The 22,336-nt window shown below is 36.4% G+C and overlaps 1 protein-coding gene across 7 annotated transcripts in view; it reads right to left on the reverse strand.

The window, feature by feature from the left end:
- The window catches only part of gak (cyclin G associated kinase), a 44,103-nt gene that overhangs the window by 5,224 nt on the left and 16,543 nt on the right, over window positions 1-22,336 (reverse strand). For 2 of the 7 annotated variants that reach the window (XM_079607618.1, XM_079607616.1), the window contains 15 exons: window positions 20,177-20,297; window positions 16,932-16,981; window positions 16,686-16,834; window positions 15,508-15,630; window positions 14,624-14,757; window positions 12,345-12,539; window positions 12,131-12,248; window positions 11,191-11,270; window positions 10,910-11,103; window positions 8,983-9,147; window positions 6,290-6,703; window positions 5,415-5,549; window positions 4,586-4,726; window positions 2,003-2,089; window positions 1,664-1,924 (listed from right to left, as the gene is read on the reverse strand). In XM_079607618.1, the coding sequence (XP_079463744.1) occupies window positions 1,664-1,924; window positions 2,003-2,089; window positions 4,586-4,726; window positions 5,415-5,549; window positions 6,290-6,703; window positions 8,983-9,147; window positions 10,910-11,103; window positions 11,191-11,270; window positions 12,131-12,248; window positions 12,345-12,539; window positions 14,624-14,757; window positions 15,508-15,630; window positions 16,686-16,834; window positions 16,932-16,981; window positions 20,177-20,297 (2,367 nt within the window). Of the gene's footprint in view, window positions 1-1,663; window positions 1,925-2,002; window positions 2,090-4,585; window positions 4,727-5,414; window positions 5,550-6,289; window positions 6,704-8,982; window positions 9,169-10,909; window positions 11,104-11,190; window positions 11,271-12,130; window positions 12,249-12,344; window positions 12,540-14,623; window positions 14,758-15,507; window positions 15,631-16,685; window positions 16,835-16,931; window positions 16,982-20,176; window positions 20,298-22,336 lie in introns of all 7 variants that reach the window. The other 5 variants (XM_079607617.1, XM_079607615.1, XM_079607619.1 and 2 more) reach the window with 4 other exon arrangements.

Consider the following 22,336-nt stretch of genomic DNA (forward strand, 5'->3'; position numbering starts at 1 on the left):
TTATGTATATATAGCTCAACGATTCAGATTAAATCTTTCTGTGTGCATTTACTTAAGACATCAACCACAGTGTTTTGTGAATACTCTCCAAAAATGTGTGTGTGTGTGTGTGTGTGTGTGTGTGTGTGTGTGTGTGTGTGGGCTGTATCCGAAGTCCATTAGCTTATCCGCATTCGGCTCTGACTCGAGTGCGCACAGAACGCCTCCTGGGGAACAGTGTCTCTTTTGCAGCTTAATACGCTTTTAACAACACTGTTTAATATCAAACACGTCCCGCAGTTTAGCAACAGTAGACTTTTTAGCGTAAGCTAAAACGAAAGTAACGAAGTAACGAAAGCGCACCGCTGTGAAGGAAAGGAAGGTGCGCTGGACAGAATGTGGCAGCGGCGTAATAATTATTTGACCTTCCTTTCATAACTGTTGAAAGCTAAAATAGAAATTTTGGCATTGCTCTGTGGCGATTATGTAATGCGTAGGTGTGACTCTGAGGCTCCGCCTTCTTTGACGTGGAAATCTTTTTCAGTTCATTTTAAACTTTTAGTTTAGACTGATAATCATTTGTTTTACTCGCAGTTTCCCCTATTAAATCCAGTCATGCAGCAGCTCCTTTGCCACTCAGTCTGGCTGAGGGTGCGTGTTCCTGCGGTAAAGAGACGTCAGTGCATACCCTCTGTACCGCTTCTAAGGTATTTACAAAAAATAACTTTCTAATGAGTGTATCGGGGCCTTAAAGGAGAACTCCAGCGCAAAATGAACCTTTGGTGTAATTACACATTGTTACCTAGTCAACCATTATCTGAGATTTGTTTTCATGATTATCGAATGTAAATAGTTTAATCTCTAAAAACAGTTTAGCCTATAACGCTAGTATAACGCTAGTATATGGGGCATTGATTAATGACAAATACAAATCGCTTGTTAATACCACTAACAAGGCTCAAAATAGCCCCACACTAACACGGTAGCATAATGAGGGTCCCTACCTTCAAACCGAAGCGAAAGAAACCATCTTTGAAAAACAGACTCTATCAGTCGATCAACGAACGCCGATCCAAGTGCGCTGGACCATATGAGATTCTACACAGTTCAGCGCATTTGGATCGGCGGTTTGTAGATCGACTGATAGAGTCTGTTTTTCAAAGATGGATTCTGCTTGTATACGCGAAGTTGACTATGTATAAAATATCTTCTTATTAAACTGTCTGGACACTGTCAAAGTTCTCAATGCTTCGGTTTGAAGGTAGGGACCCTCATTATGCTACCGTGTTAGTGTGGGGCTATTTTGAGCCTTGTTAGTGGTATTAACAAGCGATTTGTATTTGTCATTACTCAATGCCCCATATACTAGCGTTATAGGCTAAACTGTTTTTAGAGATTAAACTATATACATTCGATAATCATGAAAACAAATCTCAGATAACGGTTGACTAGGTAACAATGTGTAATTAGACCAAAGGTTCATTTTGCGCCGGAGTTCTCCTTTAAGTCACGGAAATAATGGCAGGACTACAAACGAGGCGTTTCGGGCATTCACTTCGTAACTTTGCAGAAACATGCAGAAACAGCTGTATTACACAAGATCAAATCTTCTTTGCTCAAACAACTATTAGAAATGGCATAAACTCAAATTTGCAACTTTCATGCATTTGTTCAGAAGCCTTACCAAAGGTCGGTCCACGGATCCCCCTCTCTTCTCGTCCACCGATCACACTGAAGCTGGGGACGTAGTTTGGTTTAGCCGGTTGGGGAACAGGTTTGGAGGGCTGGGCTTGCTGCCTGGACGCTGAGTTTAGAGGCATCCAGGGTTTGTTGGGGCCAGACGAGGGCCGGGGGTTCTGCTGCCACTGCTGACTGGAGTTCTTTGGGCCACTCGCAGACGGCGCCGGTTTATAACCTGGACCAGGGAAACCAGTACTGGACGAGCCTAAACACAAATCAGGGTTAGTTACATGATGTGAATGATAAAGGCTCAACACTGACATTTAATACAGTAAAAACATACCGGGTAGTGTTGAGGACAGGTTGCCCAGGTCTGCGAAGGGGTCAAAGCTCTGAGATTTGGCTTTGGAGAAAGATGAGAGTCCTGAGGCTGCATAAAGAAAGATGGGTTCAAAAATACACATTTTAAACACTTTATGGGCTGCTATGACTGGATTATGAGTATTTAACAACTAACCAGAAGATCTTGTTAGCCGATTGACCGGTAAACATAGGACACTGTATGAACAGGGTTATTGTTCAATTTAATGGTAACACTTTACAGAAAGGTTTCATTTGTTAAAATTCTTTAAATACATTAGTTAACATGAACTAACAATGAAATATATTTCTATTATCTAGCATTTATTAATCTTAATGTTAATCTCAATTTTAAAAGTTGCCAGCCACCGACAGCATTTTTGAGCATTTTCACAAAAATGTCATATACCCCCAGAATATGTTGTTGTATATCTGAACATGCAATATATCAAATGAAAAAACACAGCCTCTGCTTTAAAAAAAATTTTTTTTTTTATTATTCTAGCTTCATGCATTCTTTTTTTTTATCAACACTTGAATGTGGGTAAGTTTATTAAAAAAAGCTAAATTTTGAGCAAAAAGCTGAGAAAAACAGGTTTTTGTCAAAGGCAAAAATGAATCCAGATGGGATTCAGAACGATGATTAAATCATACAGTAAGTGAATGTAGAATTAATGAGCTCAATGGAGACTTTGTCGTGGCTTTTCCCTGTGCATTACTTTTTAATGTGGATTTGAACTCTTTCCCTGCCAGGGTTCTTAAAAAGTTGCCAGCCACCGCCAGCATTTTCAATCATATTCACAAAATTTTAATGGCCCCCAGAATATTATGTTAAAGCAGAATTCGGCAACTCTAGAAATTTTTTCGCTGTTATTCACTCTTGTTGTCGCATGTTTTCCCCACGAACTCCCCCTACAGCTGTGGAGCGTATATTTCACAACACTGCTCCTTCCAACCCCTCTTCCCCCATTCAACCGCTGCTCATGTGCATTTGTTATGATCGGAGCAAGCCAACTTTATCGTGTGGAGCCATGTCTACCGAGGTGGGTAATATATCATACACATTATCATAGAACTTTGACATGTACATTTTGTATTCTGTTATCAACCATAAAGCAGTTTGTGTTTCTCGTTCTCACGAGACTTCCAATTTCTATCTCGCTTCGCATGCATCACCCGCTATTAAACAGTTGCGCTGAATCCGCAAATGTTCTGGCTGGGGGCGTTAATAATTGATGCATAGGCACTGACGTTAGCCAATCATAACAGTGGGCGTTAACACTGAACTCTTAAAGGGGAAACACCCCCAAAACAGACTGTTTGAATCAGAGGATGAGAAACAGGGTGGGAAAAGGTCATAAATCACTACATTTTAAAAGTTTTTTGTAAAAAAAACTATAGTAATACTATAATTGCACCTAAAGGAACATAATAATAATTTTAAAAAAAAGATGTCATGACCCCTTTAAGTTTAAAAAAGTTGCCAAGTTCTCCTTTAAATTAATATCTGAACATGCAATATAAAGAACAGAGCCTCTGCTTTTTATTCTAGCTTCATGCATTATTTTTTTTTTAATCAAAACTTGAATGTGGGCAAGTTTCATAAAAAAAGCAACATTTTGAGCAAAAAGCAGAAAAAAAAAAAACGTGTGCGGATCGGATTCAAATCGATGATCAAAACACAGATGGAGTAGATCAAGCTTCACACAGTCCTATAGCTCATCCTGGGTCAACATCATTGGTAACATTAGGCGGTTTGGATATGCTGTTTATGTTGATGATCGCATAATTTTACATATGCATCTGCTTACATATGAGATTGCTGGTTTCTGCTTCTTCACAAGTCTTTTGAGCAGGAGATTCTGTATTATTTCAGAAGATGCGTAATAGCGCCCCCTACCGTATAACAGTGACAAAACGGAAAGCCGGAAATTTCCGTCAATGGCGGGGAAACGTGGTTTCAAATGACGGAAATTGGCAATGGTGGAGAAAGAGTTAAAGATCAAAAGTTATTACTGTTACCAATATCAACATGAACAAGTACATATTAACTCACATTGACAAAGTTTAATAAATGCTGTCAAATATATTTGTTAGTTAAAGTCTCAGCTAGAAACTAGAAAATTAATATTTTTTATTGAATATTGCAGTGTTTATTATAAATTATTTATCTGTCGAACATGTTTTTATAAAAAAAAAAAAAAAAAGAATATGCCCGCGGAATCTTTTATCAAAATAACAGACATCTCTCTCCTCTGATGATGTGTTCACTGGCGTGAGGGCGGGACAACCTGTCACTCACATGAGATCCACCAATAGCAAACCACAACCATCCAATCAACCACACCATGAGCAAAGTCAAGACCCTACATTGTTTGATTCGATAAGCTGTTTTACTCGGATATACATCAATATTGCAACTTACTTTTCATGCTGATATTATTGTTAGTTAATGCATTAACTAAAGTCAACAAACTAGACTGCTGTAAAGCGTTACCAACTTAACCAAGCAACTGTTCTGACGGATTTAAGGTCTGAATGAATGAATGAATGAATGTTTGACTACCACTCATAGTCGGTTTGCTGGCAGCGGTGGTCATGTTAATAGTCGTGCTGGTTCCACCTGTGGTCCAGTTGTCCCACCCACCTAACAGATCAGGCTGACTCGCTGAGGAGGTCATCTTCGGAGTCTCGCTTGCTAACTTATCTGGCAAAATATTTGATAAATATTAATTTTATGAAATATTTTATGAAAGACACGTTCAGACACCCTGACATTTACTTTAAAAACACCAAAGAACTTAAACTAATGTTTATTTATACTTAAAATAGTAAAAAAAAAAAAAAAAAAAAAAGGGATAGCTTTAAAAGAGATAGTTCACCCAAAAATTTAAATTCAGAACATTTAAATTTTTGGGTAAACTATCCCTTTTAACTCCAAACAAAATTTTTTTTTTTTCCTTTTTTAAAATAATAAAACAATGATTTGGTAACACTTTACAATAAGGCCTCGTTTGTGGTAGAATTATAATTTGTTAACATTATTCAATGTATTAACTAACATGAACTAACCGTGAGCAATACAAACGTTACAGTATTTATTAATCTTTGTTAATGTTAATTAATAAAAATCCAGCTGTTCATTGTGTTCATGTTAGTTCACAGATCATTAACTAATGTTAACAAATACAACATTTGATTTTAATAATGTATTAGTAAATGTTGAAATTAACATTAACTAAGATTAATAAATGCTGTAGAAGTATTGTTCATTGTTAGTTCATGTTAACTTAAGTAATTAACTAAGGTTAACTATTGAAACCTTATTGTAAAGTGTTACCAATGATTAATGAGTACACTACTTTGGTTCATATGTAAACCGGAGCAGAACTCACTGAGGTTAAAGAGGCTGGAGTTGGATGCAGCAGGCGGAGCTTTGAACCCATTACTTCCACCGTCTGACCCCAAGAGGTCACCAAACAGATCTGACCCTGAAGATGCTGACCCCACACCAAAGGGGTCAAAGAAGTCTACAGAAAGAAAGTCAATGTCATTTAAAACAACTGAAAAACAAATGTATAGAAATATTTTTCTACAATTATTAATATTAATAATTAAAATATCCAAGAACATGTCCGGGTGATATTTACCCAAACATCAAAATATATATACTTTTTATTTTGCAGAAAAGAAAAGAGCTAATTTTGGTCAAATTATTTTATTTATTTTCAAATTAAATTAAATTTTGTTCAGTGGATCTGCTATTTTCATTATATTCGTTGATGATTCTCATTTTTGTAATACAATAATGAAAATAATACTATGGCAATATTTTCATCATTACCTACAATTGAATTTAATTTAATGTAATGCTGATGTTGTTGCTTTTTCCCACCCTGTATGTATTATAAGAAAATAAATAAATAACAAATAAAAAAATAAAATCAGCATAATACATAAAAGACTATGTACATATTTTATAAAAATGTATAAATACAATATATACACTTTTTATCATTACAGTAATGAGACTTTGAGAGGAAAATTAATAAATTAGCTGTCAGGAAAAATGGTCATAATGCTAAAAATAATATTGTTCCGAAAAAAAGCTCATTTTTCTTTAACCAAAATTTTTTTTTTTGGCTTTCATCTTTAATCTTTATCTTCTATATTTATTATTAAAGGTGAATCATGCCTTCCAGGTGTCAAACTTGCAACCTTTTGGCACTGAACACCATCTATAAACACTCTTGTAGGAGATCTCTTCTACCTTTATTAGCCGTTGGTGCCGGTTGGCTGGACGCGTTGGGGAAGAACAGATCTTCTCCTGTACCGTCTCCGATCAGGTCTTCTGTGCTAGCTGGCGGCGCGGCGTTGGATGGAGGGGCGAACAGATCGTTTAGTAAATCACTGTTACTAGCAGAACTTTTCAAACCCGTCACCACAGAAATGTTCTCGGCCGAAAGGCAGGGGTCAGAGTTCAGGCCGAGTAGGTCCTCTGTGTCGGGCTGGGGGTCAGGTGGTGTGGTTGTGAAATCTGCCTCGAAGAGCGGTTCACTGGTGTCACGTGACAGAGTCCCATCAATGGGGGCGGAGTAAGACACTGACTCCTCCTCCGAGCCGCCACTCAAGTCCTCCTGGTCATCCAATTGGCTGTCAGGGTGATCGAACTGCCGACTGCCATCTGCAAATAGACCATAATACAGTACAACTATTAAGTGCATAAATCATTTTCACAATAGCACTATGCTATATTATGATTTTTAAATGGTTTAAAAAATATTGTGCAGCCTTGGATAATAGTCAAATAATGTGGTTCATGGATTCTTGTTCTTATTAACTGAACGTAGGGATGCACCGAATGTTCGGCAACCAAAATTATTCGGCCAAAAATATTAAAAAAAGCACTTTCGGTGTTATTCACCGAATAAGTGAAAAGACCGAATAAATTTTACCGCAAAATTACGGTTTTGATGACGCGATCTATTGCCAACCAGCATAGAGTGAGAGACAGCGGCGCGCAGCTCACGCTTTATGAATCCAGCAATCTTCAATGTGGAAGCGCTTTAAAGTGTCCGAGAAAGACGAAAGAAGGTCAGCGCGGAGATCAAGTCAGAGACTCGTGTGTTTAAAGGTTGTGTAGGTAAGAATTGTCTCAAGAACTTTTTTTCAAATTGGCTTAAACTGTCTTTATATACCAATACATAATTAAAATGTAAGTACTTTGAAAAAGAGAGTATAAAAATTGAGTGACTCTAGTGTATTTAATCTTCAATAAACACAGCTCATTAATTCCATTCGGGACGAAACAAGTGATTGGCTTGCGCGACTGTCATTTATTATTGGCTCTGCCCACGTGCACGCAGTCGCGCACCCGTTTTTAGGTGGGAGTGAATGGAATTAATGAGCTGTGTTTATTGAAGATTAAATACACTAGAGTCACTCAATTTTTATACTCTCTTTTTCAAAGTACTTACATTTTAATTATGTATTGGTATATAAAGACAGTTTAAACAAATTTGAATAAAAGTTTTTTTAGACAATTCTGACTACTTCAATTCTGAAGATTCTCTACCTTTAACAAGAATCTTCAAAAAGAGTATCAAGTTGTAAATTATACGCAGTAAGTGGTGAAAAAATAACTCTAATGTTGTATCGGGCTGAATGACACGCACCAGAAGCGCTCTCTCAGACAGCGCGCGATCCCAAATTCACTTCTCTTTGTGCCCGAATCTGACACACAGGTGTCAGTCAAACTGCCCATCATCTGGAGTATCTCATGTAAATGCAGTCGGCTATGGCTTAACCGTAATCGGATATGTGTCAGTATGTATTACCGGTAGATCCAAGCATTTGGTCTTAAAATGACAGCAGCCTTAAATACCTGTCTGTGTCATATTAAAGGAGAACTCCGGTCAACTTTAACATTGAGCTCAATTTTTTGTAAATTTGGAGTGCTGTCAATATAGAGAACAAAAATCGGTGTTGCCTACACCGTGTTATCCTATTTTAAAAATTTGCACCCTATTGACTTGAATGGGGCAAATTTTAAACCTGCTTTTATTTCTCTTATCATCCTTGATGTGTCATTACAAGTGCCCAGCCATGTTGAGTGATTCCTTCAGAGTGAACACGGTGAATCTGACTGCATTAGATGTGAAAGATATGAATAAAAATTATGTTAATTCAACAAGCGCACAGACCTGTATTTAGTTCCTGTTTTCGGTCGAAGTCCAAAGTAGTCGATTGTCGAGTTCACGCGCGTGATCATAGGTAACTAAACCTATGCGCGTGAACTCGACAATCGACTACTTTGGACTTCGGACACATCAAGGATGATAAGAGAAATAAAAGCAGGTTTAAAATTTGCCCCATTCAAGTCAATAGGGTGCACATTTTTAAAAATAGGATAACACGGTGTAGGCAACCTGTATTGACAGCACTCCAAATTTACAAAAAATTGAGCCCAATGTTAAAATTGACCGGAGTTCTCCTTTAATGTTAATCAAACTACAAAAGATGCACTTTTTTTTTTGTAGGCATACAAACGTTACATTCTTTCAGCAGTTAGTTATAGGCCTAATATAAGCTCAGAGATGGTCAAATAAAAATATTATTAGTTTAACAATGTATTTATTTTAAGTTATATTGTGCTTTGTTGGTATAATGTCTGCTGGAATGTAAACAAATTGTTGAATAAATATTTTTAAATGTCTAATGTTAAACAAATATTTTTATATTGTAGTTTTGTAATTGATTTTTTTCTTTGAAAAGCAAGGCAAAATAGTAAAAACCTCATTTTGACCATTTAATTTATGCAATGGTGGAAAAATTGTCAAAATAAATGGGAAAACATGCGAAAAATTCGGTATTCGGCCAAGTCTTTTATCATAATTCGGTTTCGGCCAAGAATTTTCATTCCGGTGCGTCCCTAACTGAACGTGTTATAAATGTGCTGTATACCTTCCCAGTCGAGCATCTGGAAGAAGCTGTTGGCGTTGGTGTCCGTGCTTTGAGGAGAAGGGGAATCTGGCTCGGTCTGTGGCACCTCAGGCGAATGCTCCGGCTGAGAGGGTTCAGAGGCGTAGCAGGCTGTTGAACCAGGCTGACGTGGAAGCTCTGGTTTACCTGATCGAACAAAAAAAAATTCTAGGTGAAAAATAATATGAAAAGTATAACATCATAATGATGAAAATTATGAAGAAAAAAAAAAACCCCTCTTCCTTTAATCCTCCCTTGTCTGGCTTATGCTACTCTGAGCAATGCCTGAACTTTGTATTTTGAGCACTTCTTGCGTTATTTTTGCCTCTTCACGATGACTCGCTTGCTGTAGTCCTCATTTGTAAGTCGCTTTGGATAAAAGCGTCTGCTAAATGACTAAATGTAAATAATGTAGATGAAAAACAAGAATGCAGGGTATCTGAGAGATTTAAGTCCCGCTGAAGTTCTGAAGCGTGTAGTGTTATTCAGTGTTGATGTCATTTCCACTGAAACAGGAAGACAGGGTGGGACATATCGACTACAGCAAAAGAGTGGTCATCATCATCATGCTGAGGATGTGCAGTTTGAAAAGTGAGTAATTTATGTTGCTGCATGGCACTGGTGTCTCTTTTACTCAGTGCTACTTCTAATGCCGAGTCTGTCTAACGGTTTCTCCTCTATATCGCTTCAAAATACAACATTCTGTGTAGAATGTGGTTTTGTGGTCTGCACTGACTCACGGATATGATTCGCTCTGTGCTATCGTGTCTCTGGACCTGAGCTCACTGTGTGTGCGCTCCAGCGTTTCACGTGACAGTGATGCGAAGCAAGCCAGACTTCATTCGCCCCAATGGAGAGCATATTTACACAGTCTGAATCGTTCCCTATCCCCTATATAGTGCACTATGTGCCATTCACCATTTAGAAAATAGTAAATGTGTAAACAAGCGAACAATTTTAGCCGCAGCATCTATTTATAATGTAGGGGGGCAGGACGCTTTAGGTTACAGAGAGCATTTGATTGGACAGAAAATCTGGTGGAAACGCGTAATTTGAATATTGTGCAAAAGTTCATTTATTTCAGTAATTCAACTTAAAAGGTGAAACTAATATATTATATAGACTCATTACATGCAAAGTGAGATATTTCAAGCCTTTATTTGCTATAATTTTGATGATTATGGCTTCAGATTATGAAAACCCCAAATTCAAAATTAAAATAAACTAAGCCATAATCATCAAAATTACAACAAATAAAAGCTTGAAATAAATAACAGTTTTACCTCGATTACCTTGTTTTCATAATCATTATTTGTAATCATTACATAATCATCACCTTGGTTTCATAACCAGAATCGAAAATCAATTAATTGCACAGCCCTAGTTTATTGTGTAACCAAAATAGCAATAATATCCAGAAGAAAAAAAAGATTTTATGCATAATACGGTACTTTTAATTATAAACAATCCTGAAATAGACCAGGACTCTTATTTTGAAATGTCTATGTTTTACTACTTCCAGCTTTTCATTCAAATTGACGAGGGAAAAAATATGCACTCTTGCAACAAATTACAATATAAACACCATAAAGTAAACATTGCCATAATTCATCAACAGTAGATTGCTCACAATCATTTTAATGAAATCATAGCCTTTTTGAAGTTATATAAATCACACTAGGCCGTATCGTGATTTCAGTTTTTCCGTGCCCAAATTTAAGACGTCCTAACATTAAGAGATTTGCTAAACCATTTAAGATATTTCAGACTGTTTATGATCTTAAATTTGAACAAATTGAATTTTAGACATTTCAAGACGTATTAAGGACCAAATATAAGCTCTTATAAAGACATATGAGAGCCCTGAAGAATCAGAGGAAAAAACTAACCAAATAAAGAGAAAACTCACCAAATTTTGTCAGGATCTCTTGCTGTTCATCTCGGCTGGAGAAAAGGATCTTAGGATTAAGTCCTTTTGTGGCAAAGTTCTCCCAGGGCGTAGTCTTGTTGCTAGGGCGATCCTGAGGCTCCACCTCCACATTTACTTGTACCTGGAAGAGGTCAGGGTATTTCTCTTGGATGTCACACGCGTCGAGATCATATCTGCAAATACATACAGCGTCATCATTTTGACATACAACCGAAAGCGAAACTGATACGAGATCATTGTAAGAGTAATCTGAAACTTACTTTGCAAATTTGACAGTGGAGGCGTTCCTGGGCACAAAGCCTGTATGAAACTGAATCTGAAACACCTTCATGGAGGCCATCTGCAAAAAAAATTACGGTGCCTTAAAATGGGTGGATTTACGACAAATGAGGTACCGTTTGTTAACGATGCAGAATGGTTATTTTTTTTGTAATTTTTATTTATTTACTTATTTATTTTTATAATTAATTTCTTTCAAGGCAGTTTGCTCTGGGTTAGTCGGGGAGAGATTGAAAATGTAAAGAGAACTGTCTGTACAAATGTGACCCTGGACCACAAAACCAGTCACATGGCTCAATTTTTTAAAATTGAGATTTATACATCATATGAAAGCTGAATAAATAAGCTTTAATAAATAAAACAAGCCATTGATGTATGGTTTGTTAAAATCGAAACATTGAGAAAATCTCCTTTAAAGTTATCCATTTATGTTCGCGATTGTGCTGCATTCACTCACAAAAATAAATGTTTTACATTTAAAATGTTATATCTAATTTACGGTAGGAAATTTACAAAATATTACCTTTACTATCTTTAATAATAACTTTACTTAATATCCTAATGATTTTTGGCATAAAAGAAAAATCGATAATTTTGACCCATACAATGTTTTGTTGGCTATTGCCACAAATATACCCGTGTGACATGTGACTGGTTTTGTGATCCAGAGTTTCATTATCCACTTTCTTGTAAATAAAGAACATTTAAAAAAATGTACAATGGTGTGTTTGTCCTCGATTTGCTCAAATCGTCAGTGAGGGTCAAACTATTGTCCTTACGTTGCCGTTTATATCATAATCATGTCATTCATAATAAAGTTACAGTCCAACAGATAATTTAATGTGCATTTGTTAATATTTCAGATCTAGTTAATAAACATGTACTGGGAGAATATACACAAGTATTGGTCACTCGTCTTACTTTGGCTTGCAGGCGTCCGCCCAGCGTGGAGCGGGCGTGATAAATAACTATCACGACGTCACCCTGCACGGTAATATTCAGAGGAATCTCCGCTCGCACGTCCTCCATTTTAAAATCCCTGCAAAAACGGCAAAGTTAGAGATGGAGACGCCGGGAGCATGATAATCATCATGTCTGTCAGCACGAGTTTCATCACAGTGTGGAAGTGACTTACTTCATTCTGTCATACTCCTGTGAGGTGGTTGCGATGCGCTCGTCACCGACATAAACCTCACAGAACGGCCGGCAGCCGTTTCGCTGCTTATTAAAGAGTGGCACGGGTGTCATGGAGACAGAGCGGATGGTTATAGGCTTGCTGTGGGGGATTATGGGCTCCTCTGCCATCATATCACACATGTATTCAATGTACCTACACACAACAACAGTCACTGGTTAATGCAATCTGTTAACACACAGTTATGACATACAGTACACTACTGGTGTGTTTAAAAGAAGTCTCTTATGCTCACCAAGGATGTATTTATTTGATCAAAAATACTGTAGAACAGTATAATTTTATTGCACTGTAATATGATGATTTGGTGCTCAATTGATATCAATTATTATTAGTGCTCAATTATTAATAATGGAAATATAAATTTTTTTTGTTGCTTAATATTAGAAATATATAATATAGATATAGCTCCTTTGACAGATTCTGCTCCTTTGTCCTGTGGTGTGCCCAGAGGTTCTGTGCTTGGCCCTCTGTTGTTCAGCCTGTACATGCTTCCTCTTGGGAAGATTATTGGTAGCTTTGGAGAAATATCGTGCCATTGTTATGCTGATGATATTCAATTATTTATCTTTTAACCCTGATAGGCTGGACAAACTGTCCTTGTTGCACAATTGCTTAGCCTCCATTAATAATTGGATGGCAGACAACTTTCTGCAACTAAATCCAGACAAAACTGACAAAAATTTAAAAATGTGTTCCTTGAATGCAATGTAAGTCGCTTTGGATAAAAGCGTCTGCCAAATGCATAAATGTAAATGTAAAACTGAGGTGCTGATTTTTGCCCCAGACAACATTACACCTAGGATTAGGCAGGCCATTGGGGCTTTATCATCCTCGGACTGTAATGTTGTGCGAAATCTGGGTGTCATTTTTGATAAATCTATGTGTTTTAGCAGTCATGTTAAATCTGTGGTTCGTTCTTGTTTTTTCCATCTCAGGAACATTGCTAAGATTAGATCTGTGGTTTCTAAAAAAGAGATGGAGATGGAGATGCTAGTTCATGCTTTTATTTCTTCTCGTCTTGACTATTGCAATGTACTGTACACGTGTTTAAACAAATCCTCCATTGACAAATTGCAAGTGGTACAGAATGCGGCTGCAAGACTTTTGAATAAGACCAACAGGAGATCACATATTACACCTATACTTAAGGCTCTACATTGGCTTCCAATTAGTTTTAGAGTTCAGTTTAAAATTTTAACTATCACTTACAGAGCCTTGCATGATCAAGCTCCCTCTTATATCAAGGAAATACTGCATGTATACTCTTCTGGTCGCTCTTTGAGGTCTACTGGCCAAGGCCTTTTAACTGTTCCTAGAACACGTTTTAAAACAAGAGGTGATCGAGCTTTCTGTGTGGTGGCTCCAAGGCTTTGGACTCTGTGGAAACTTTTAAAAAACTCCTTAAGACACATCTTTTTAGACAAGCATTTAGCTAGCAATATAGTTTTGTATGTTTTGTGTACTTATGTGTATATGTATATTTGTATAGTATGTGTATCTCTGTTATGTGTATATTTTAACTCTGTGAAGCACTTTGTGACACTTTTGTCTGTGAAAAGTGCTATAGAAATAAAGATTACTTGCTTATAGAAATTGATGAAAAAAATGTAAAAAACCTATACACGATAATGATAACCTGAAAATGAAATGTTGCCTTGCCAACTAACTAACTTAACCTGTTAACAAGTTTAAGTACTAAAATTACTAAAACTGAATTTGTTTTTAATTGAAGCTAAATATATATATTTTTTTATAAAACAACAAAAGCACATAACAAAATGAATAAAACCTAAAAAAATAAATAAAATAAAGATAAATACTGCAATAGTATAATATAATACTAAATAACACTGCCTGGGATACTCCTTTAATGGCAGCTCAATGCTCTGGTTCTAGTGAGCAACAGAATTGTTCGAGGTTATGTCACTTCCTTTACATCTAGTACATTCACACTTGGTTAGAGTCAAAAGAGTCTCATGAGCTTGCGAATTTCAGCAGAAGCTCTTGGCGAGCCGAAGAACAGTTATGGAAGGAAGTGACCTCAGCAGCAAAGAACGGTCACACTTGCGGCTCACTGCTCAAGTTCATGCGTCTGAGCTGCTGAATGAATCCACCGAGCATTTATTTCTGTTCTAGAACGACATGTCCTGACATTTTGGTGTGCGGTGTGTCTTACTTCAAAGGAACAAAGTGAGAAAAAGAGAAGAGGTTGTTACCGCTTGTGTGAGGGTGAGATGCCCGGTGGACATCGCTTCATGCTGAACATGTACACTGCAGCCTCGGCCGTAGAGAACAGACGACAGAAACAGAGGAACGCACAAACCACCACAGCCGACGCTGCCCGTCCATCCTGCATACAAAAACACACACACACAATATGAAGATGATAGCATAATCAGAATTAAAAAAAAATCACAAGTAACCACGTCAATCAGAATGAATTGGCCAAATCCCAAAAAATCATTCAGATTGTAAATAGTGGTTTAAACCTTTTCGAATCCGATCGAGAGAACATGTAAACACTTGATCGGGTTGAAAGCCGAAACTGGAAAGCACTGCGCGTGTGCAATGATGTAGAAATGCCGTATGACACACGGAAAGAGCTATTGTTGTTGTTGTTGAATGAAGAGTAATAAATGACTGTTGTGTCATTCTGAAATTCTCCTTCCACTCATCGTCTGAGAAGTGGAGAAGGACAACGTCCCACCAGTCCTTGTTTCGGGCGTTTTTACAGCTTGATAAATAATAAGCATAAGAGTCTCCTAATTACGACTTGAAATAGATGCATATTAAGTCTACTCTTTTCAAGACAAATAAAAGAAGAAATGTAGGTGGTATGGTTAGTATGAACAAACAGCAGGAGTGTCTGTATATTTATGCGGTGTGCGCATGTCAAAATAAATATTAACATATTGACATATAAACGCACAAATCAACCAGATCACTTTATTTCGCGCTCATGTAAACACTACGTTCAGATTCATCATGGAATCAATTAATTCTGATTGAAACAAAAGGTGTTCATGTAAACGTAGCTAGTAATGTTGGTGGAAAAAAGCTGTGTGTGTGTTTGTGTGTGTGTGTGTGTGTGTGCGCTCACCAGGCAATGTACGATGCAGATGTTCCTCTGGTCCTGTTTGAGCCATTGATGCATGTTCTTACATATACTGTACAAGTTCTTCAGAGTAGGAGCACGTCTAGGTTGCCAGCCACACTCTGATACCTGCACACACACACACAACACAATTATGAGTTTCATCAAGTACAGTACGGCACAGAAAAACAATTACAATATGTGTAGACAATAGAAAGACTAGAGACCATATTTAAAAGTGAAGGCTTTCATTACCTTGCCAATAATATCACCAAAAGAAACAGCCCAGCCACAAACTTATTCCATTGCTTGAATCAATGTTGCTTCAATCTAGCCTTGTTTTTATATTTATCAAATTAAGTATGGCATCTACTCTGGATTTATTTAGTTATTTTTGTATTATATTTATTAACTATTATAGTATTTATTAACAAATATTTTTTTTTTCTCCTATTATTTTTTTCATTTTAGTATTTTGGGCTTTTGTCATTTTCATTAGTTTTTTAAAAATGTATTTCTATTTAGCTTATTCCAGTTTTAGGTTTTACCTACTTCAACTTTAAAGGTAAGGTAGGCAATGTCAGAGCGGCTAGCAATAGCAAGCTAGCTTTGAAAGCATGAGATCCCACCCTCCCTTAAGAGCCTCTCCAAAGACACACCTCCTCATGAACACACACACAGAACATGAACACACACACACACACAGCAGAGTCTGCAAAGCGCCACGAGAGACGACGTTGAATTACCTCATGTCTAAAAGCTCATCATGTGATGTCTGCGCGGAGGTATAGAAATACATACGCTGACAGGAAGGTTGGCTGAAATTTTTCGGTTCTGAGACTTCCACATAAAATATTTGTAGATGTTTTAATATTTAGACCACTCCTATTATTGATTGTTATCAGGATGTGAAGAGAGTTTCAACTAGCATAACAAAAAGCGTTTATAAAACAAATTGCCTACCCTACCTTTAAACTGATTTATTTCAGTTAGTTGCAAAGGCAACATTTAAAGGTATTACGTTTTTTTAAATGTACGTTTTACATCGAATTTTTATATTTTACTTCAGCTCATTTCAATTAAATAAAAGGATTTTTAATAGCTTTAGTTTTATTTACAACACTGGTTTCATGATATTTGGAAAGACATCAAGAAAAGCAAAATGCTTTGCGATCCACTCTCACCCTGTTGTGAAACCTGGCCGGTCTATAGGAGCGTTTGGAGAGGTTGTATACTGCATAATGACCCGCATGTCGAGAATCCAGGAACAGACGCACGTCCTCAATGTTATTCTTAATGGCAGATTCAACTCCTTCAGCTGGGAAAGACATGACTGCAAAAACACACAAAGAGACGAGTAATTAACTTCACACCATTCGGGTTAAGACATCCAAAATGAATCTAAAGTCCTATTGCACGGGTGAGTGTACCTGCTAGTCTGGAGGTGATGTAGGACAGGTCCAGGTCTCCCTTAGCATAACTGAGACAGGATAGGACACAAGTGTGAACACAACAGCAAAGCAAGAAGAACATCTAGATTACAGGCAGAAAAAACTGTCAAGAGGAATATGAGTAACGGCTTGTATCAAAACTCAAGAGTCATCAAACTTTACGACACTTTCGAAGAAATCTGGGACCAAAAAAAAGACAACAGTTAAAGGGATAGTTCACCCAAAAAGAAAAACTAACTTATTCAGGTCTGTTAACACTACCGTTCCAAATTTGGGGTCAGTAAGATTTTTTTTTTTTTTTAAAGAAATTAATACTTTTATTCAGCAAGGATGCATTAAAGACATTTATAATGTTACAAAAGATTTCTAATTAAAATTAAATCCTGAAAAAAAAACACAGAAATATTAAGCAGCATCACTGTTTTTAACATTGATAATAAACATAAACGTTTCTTGAGCAGCAAATCAGCATAATTATGTATCATCATGTGATGCTGAAGACTGGAGTAATTATGCTGAAAATACAGCTTTGATAAAAAAAAAAATTCTACAAATTTCTAAAATTTAAAAATGGTAATATTTAATAATCCTGTAAAAGTAGACTTTGTGAGAATAAAACACTTTCACAAACAAAAAATATTACCAACCCCACACTTTTTAAAGGTACTGTATAGATCTTATGCACCAGAGAAACAAGCGGGCATCTTTAAAATGTGTTTGAATGTTTGAACTGCGGTAGCTCTGTATATTTCTATGGCATCGCTGTCGAAGAGTAAGTTATCATGAGCATTGTAATGTTTAAGTGGATGTCATATCAAATCTCAGTAGACCAGGAAGATATTAAAATGAGCGGTTCATTCATAAATCCATAAGATCTTACCGTCATGCTGTGGAAATATAAACCGGAAGAAAGAACACAAAAAGCGCTGCACTGAAAAGGGGCGGGGCTACATAAGGTCTATGTTTATATATAAATATAGAAGAATTTGAATATACCATGATATTGTATGGAATGAGGTGAACTATTCCTTTAATGTCATTTCAATGTAGCATTCATAAATATGTATTTAGTAGGCAAGCTGTTCAAACTTTTTAAGAAACTATTGCTGATGGGAGCAGACTGTGGTTATGAACAAACAGCATACAAAGCCATGAGATGAAGGTGGAGTGAAGTTCACACAACATCTCTACACACACACACACACACACACACACACGTGTAACGCTAAACACAGACACACAGGCGCTGTCCCATAGTTACCTGGAGCTGAAAGGGGTTGGTGATTTGAGACCGAGAAATGTGATTCAGGAACAAAATGAACAAAACAAGACAATGAACAAAACAAAAAAATTAAAGCAAATTGGGCCAACTGAGGAGAAAACAAGCACGACAGACTTGTGGGGGATGATAGGGGGATAATTATTAAACATGATTAATAAATGCAAACGGATTATGGAGGGGAATTTATGATCTGGTAGATCAGTGTGTGTCATAAACAAAACCCTGATTGAGTTTACCAAGAGATTAACATACAGTCACTACAATTAGACAGATCAAATTTACCTTCTGATGATCAAATCAACATGAACTCAGAAATGACCTATTTACTTTTATGAATGTCCTTCGTTTCAGCAAGTATGAAGCATAAGCATTTGTTATTCTACAGAAAAACATACAAAAGCAGCACTCCGGAAAAAATTCATACGAATCAATTATTCATCAAATCTGATATCATGCATCACACGTTCATTGTAGAGGAATAATTCTGCAGCACGCATTCGAATGAGGTAATATCTGACGAAACCACAACATTTTAAAATGCCTTTTTGTTCTTATTTTATATCGTTAACTAAAACTAAATTAAGGTTTTCGTTAACTGAAAAAAATCTATAAATATTACATGAAAAACAAAAAGTTAGAAATATTGCCTGCCAAGGTAACTAAAGGCTGGAACGCACTAAAATCTTACCAGATTTTCTAAATGTGAGAGTCAAATGTGATTTCAGAGTAAACAAACATGCCAGATGACGGACAAGACAAGATGGCGATAGGAGTATTTGGACTGCTTTTTACAAAAAAATAGCAGAAAAAAGAAAAAGGTTTGGATAAAGGCGTGGATATTGTTAAGCTTCCGTCAACTCACTTTCTGATTAGTTATCGTTTCGTGGTAACTTCTACAGAGTGTGTGTGTTTGTCCTAGGAGTTCCCCAAGCAGATTTTTACGATTTGAGATTGGTGCGGCTCCGACGTTTTTCTAAGCAGATTCAGTCACTCTTAACACACTTCACAGTTCACAGACCACAGGAAAATCTGATAAAATAATCTGTAGAGCTATCAAGATAAGCATGACTTTTCCTAGGATTTTCAGATGGGGAGAAGTGGGCCCAAAATCAGCCCGATTATCTTGTAGTGTGTGTAAATAAGATTAAGATACAGTATTAAAATTACTACAACAAAAAAACAATTAAAGATAAATAGAAAATTTATATATATAAAAAACAAAAATAATAAAAATGACAAAAGATTGCAAACAAAATAGCTGAAAATATAAAAATGCAAAATATTAATAACTACTATAGTAAGTAATAAAACTAAAGTAACACTGATTTGAGAAATAGTGCATATAGTGCAAAAAGTATTTGGGTAAAATACTCCAATTTTAATATTAAACTTTCATACTTTTTCTTTGGGAAATTAAGCAAAATATATTTATAAATAACTAACTCTAGTTAATTATAACAGTCTTGAATGTTTTTTCATCACAATGCATTCGGTCAGTGAATGATGCATTCAGTAGTGCAGAATTTGTCAAAATAAATCTTTCCTAATTATTCTTCCTACATTTTTAAATAGCCTTCCTGTCAGGGGACAGCATGTTTTTGAAGCCTTAAAATGCGACAGCTCATGAAAAAGAGCCTCTGAATGAATACCAAGAACAGAGCACAGACTTCAGATAACATGCTCCAAGTCAGCAGCGGGTGGCATTGCTTGAGAGCAAGATTAGGTGATATCAGATTAACCACCAGCAGATTACTAGAGCTCTCTAGTAGTACACCACTACGACCTCTTCCTTCATTCGGCTGAATCTGTCAATGGCTCTGCGTAAAGTGGTGCATCATAGCGAAACCAAGGCAAGCCAAAACGTACTCAAGCAAGGCATGTGCACTTGTTAATGTGCGACAGCCGCAGGGGTGTTTTACTGCGGTGTGAAGGAGTCGCTCACCTGGCCACTGACTGGATGACTTTGGATGAAGTGTCTTTGATGTTGGTGAGGAATCTTTCGGTTCCTCCTTTCAGAATATCCAGGAAGCCTCCACCCATGGCCGGGTCGGTCTCATACACACCTGGAGATTCAAACAAGCACATAATTGCAGGCCAACGTTTGTCAAAAGTGATTTTACAGAAGAATAGTTTTGCTTAATAATATTTGACATGCACACAAGAAACGCCTCAATGCAATGACTCGTATCATCTCATGACACGTCTCAAAGAACAGTTCTTTAAAACTCAAATGATCAGATCTTAGACGGTTAGTTCACCCAAAGATGAAAATTCTGTCATTAATTTCTCACCCTCATGTCAAGACTTTCGTTTATCTTAGAAACACAAAGATATGGCTTTGATCTGGCTAAGATATTTTTGATGAAATCAGGGTGATTTCTGTCCCTCCATTGACAGCTACACAACTACCACTTTAATGCTCCAAAAAGTTCATAAACGAGACCGTTAAACTAATGTGCTGTGCACATTAAATGAACCACGAGAAGTTCATTCACGAGAATGAACCTCATTGGTTCTCACACGTCAAACGAACATGCTTGGGCCGTCTACCATGTCTAATGTGTGCATTAATTAATATTTGTATGTAAATAAAAGCCTATATTAAATCTGTTCATCATAAAGCGATCGAGTCTCCTCAGAAAATTTTAACTAAACCACTCAATTAATTTGGATTAGTTTTACGATCTCTTTATGAACTTTTTGAAGCGTCAAAGTGGTAGTTGCGTAGCTGTCAATGGAAAGACAGAAAGCTCTCAGATCTCATTAAAGAGATCTTCATTTGTGTTCTGAAGATGAACGAAAGTCTCACAGGTTTGGAATGACAGAATTTAACTTTTTGGGTGAACTAACCCTTTAAAGGGTTAGTTTATGAGGTTCATGACATAAGATCTTGGAAAGACATTTAAGAGTTTTGGAAACGATGTAGCTTTGCTTGGGCATCTGATGGTCGCTTCCAGTCCATGTAGGCTGAACCAGAACAAGCTGCTAAGTTGAACAGATTTGTAACATGACCATCATCTTAGCATTTGAGCCTAACATGCAGTGACAGGGGATAAAACCCATACATATCAAATGCCTATTCAGTATTGCTTTGATACAAACTGTATTGTAAAAAGCGCTATATAAATAAAAGGTGACCTGACTATTCATACACCTTTGTAATGAAATGCAAAGCCAAATAACTGACATATATTACCAAACCAAAAAATAATGAACCAACTAACTAACTAACTAACCAATTAGCCAACAACTAACAAGATTAACTGGTAACACTTTACAAATAGGTCTTATTTGTTAACATGAACTAACATCATTTATTAATCTTAGTCAATTTCAACAGTTACTAATATCAACAAAAAAAAAACAAGGAACTCCCACACACTATTAGTACTTGCAAATGAGTATCAATTTTATTAGCAACGTTTTACAAATATACAAATATTCAAACTCAATCCCATTTAAAATATCACATGACAAATCATGTGACAGATCCATTTGTAACCAATTAGGCTCAATGACTGAATACATAATTGACGACATGGATCTGTGCGTTGATTTGTCATGCGATTAAGTTTGAATATTTGTATATGCCTGATGAAGGTCGTGAGACCGAAACATTGCTAATAAAATTTTGATACTCATTTGCAAGTACTGATAGTGTGTGCGGGAGTTCCTTGTTTTTTTTTGTTGATTTTTTGACCTACTTAGTTGGTCTTTTTCCCCCCACGCACCTACAGGATCACCTGCAGGTGTGCGATGGCGTTTGCTAATTAACAGTTACTAATATAACATTTTTTAATGTTGTATCTGTTCATGCTAACTAACATGAGCATGAACATACATTAAACAAATAAGCTTCAGGTATAATTGCTAACACTTTACAAATAAGGTCTAATTTGTTAACATGAACAAACAGCGTAATAATCATATTTATTAATATTAATTTCAATAATAAATAAAATGAACAATTGTATTTTTAACAAACAAAAAATAACCAAAACGTTAGTATGCAAAGATAACAGAAGCTAAGAATAAAAGTTTTTGTGGTGCAACAAATCTTGCTTAACATTACAAGTGGACAAGGAAATGCTACAAGTGTAGA

This window comes from Phoxinus phoxinus, assembly GCF_949152265.1.
Source record: "Phoxinus phoxinus genome assembly, chromosome: 3".
NCBI classification, from domain to species: domain Eukaryota; kingdom Metazoa; phylum Chordata; class Actinopteri; order Cypriniformes; family Leuciscidae; genus Phoxinus; species Phoxinus phoxinus.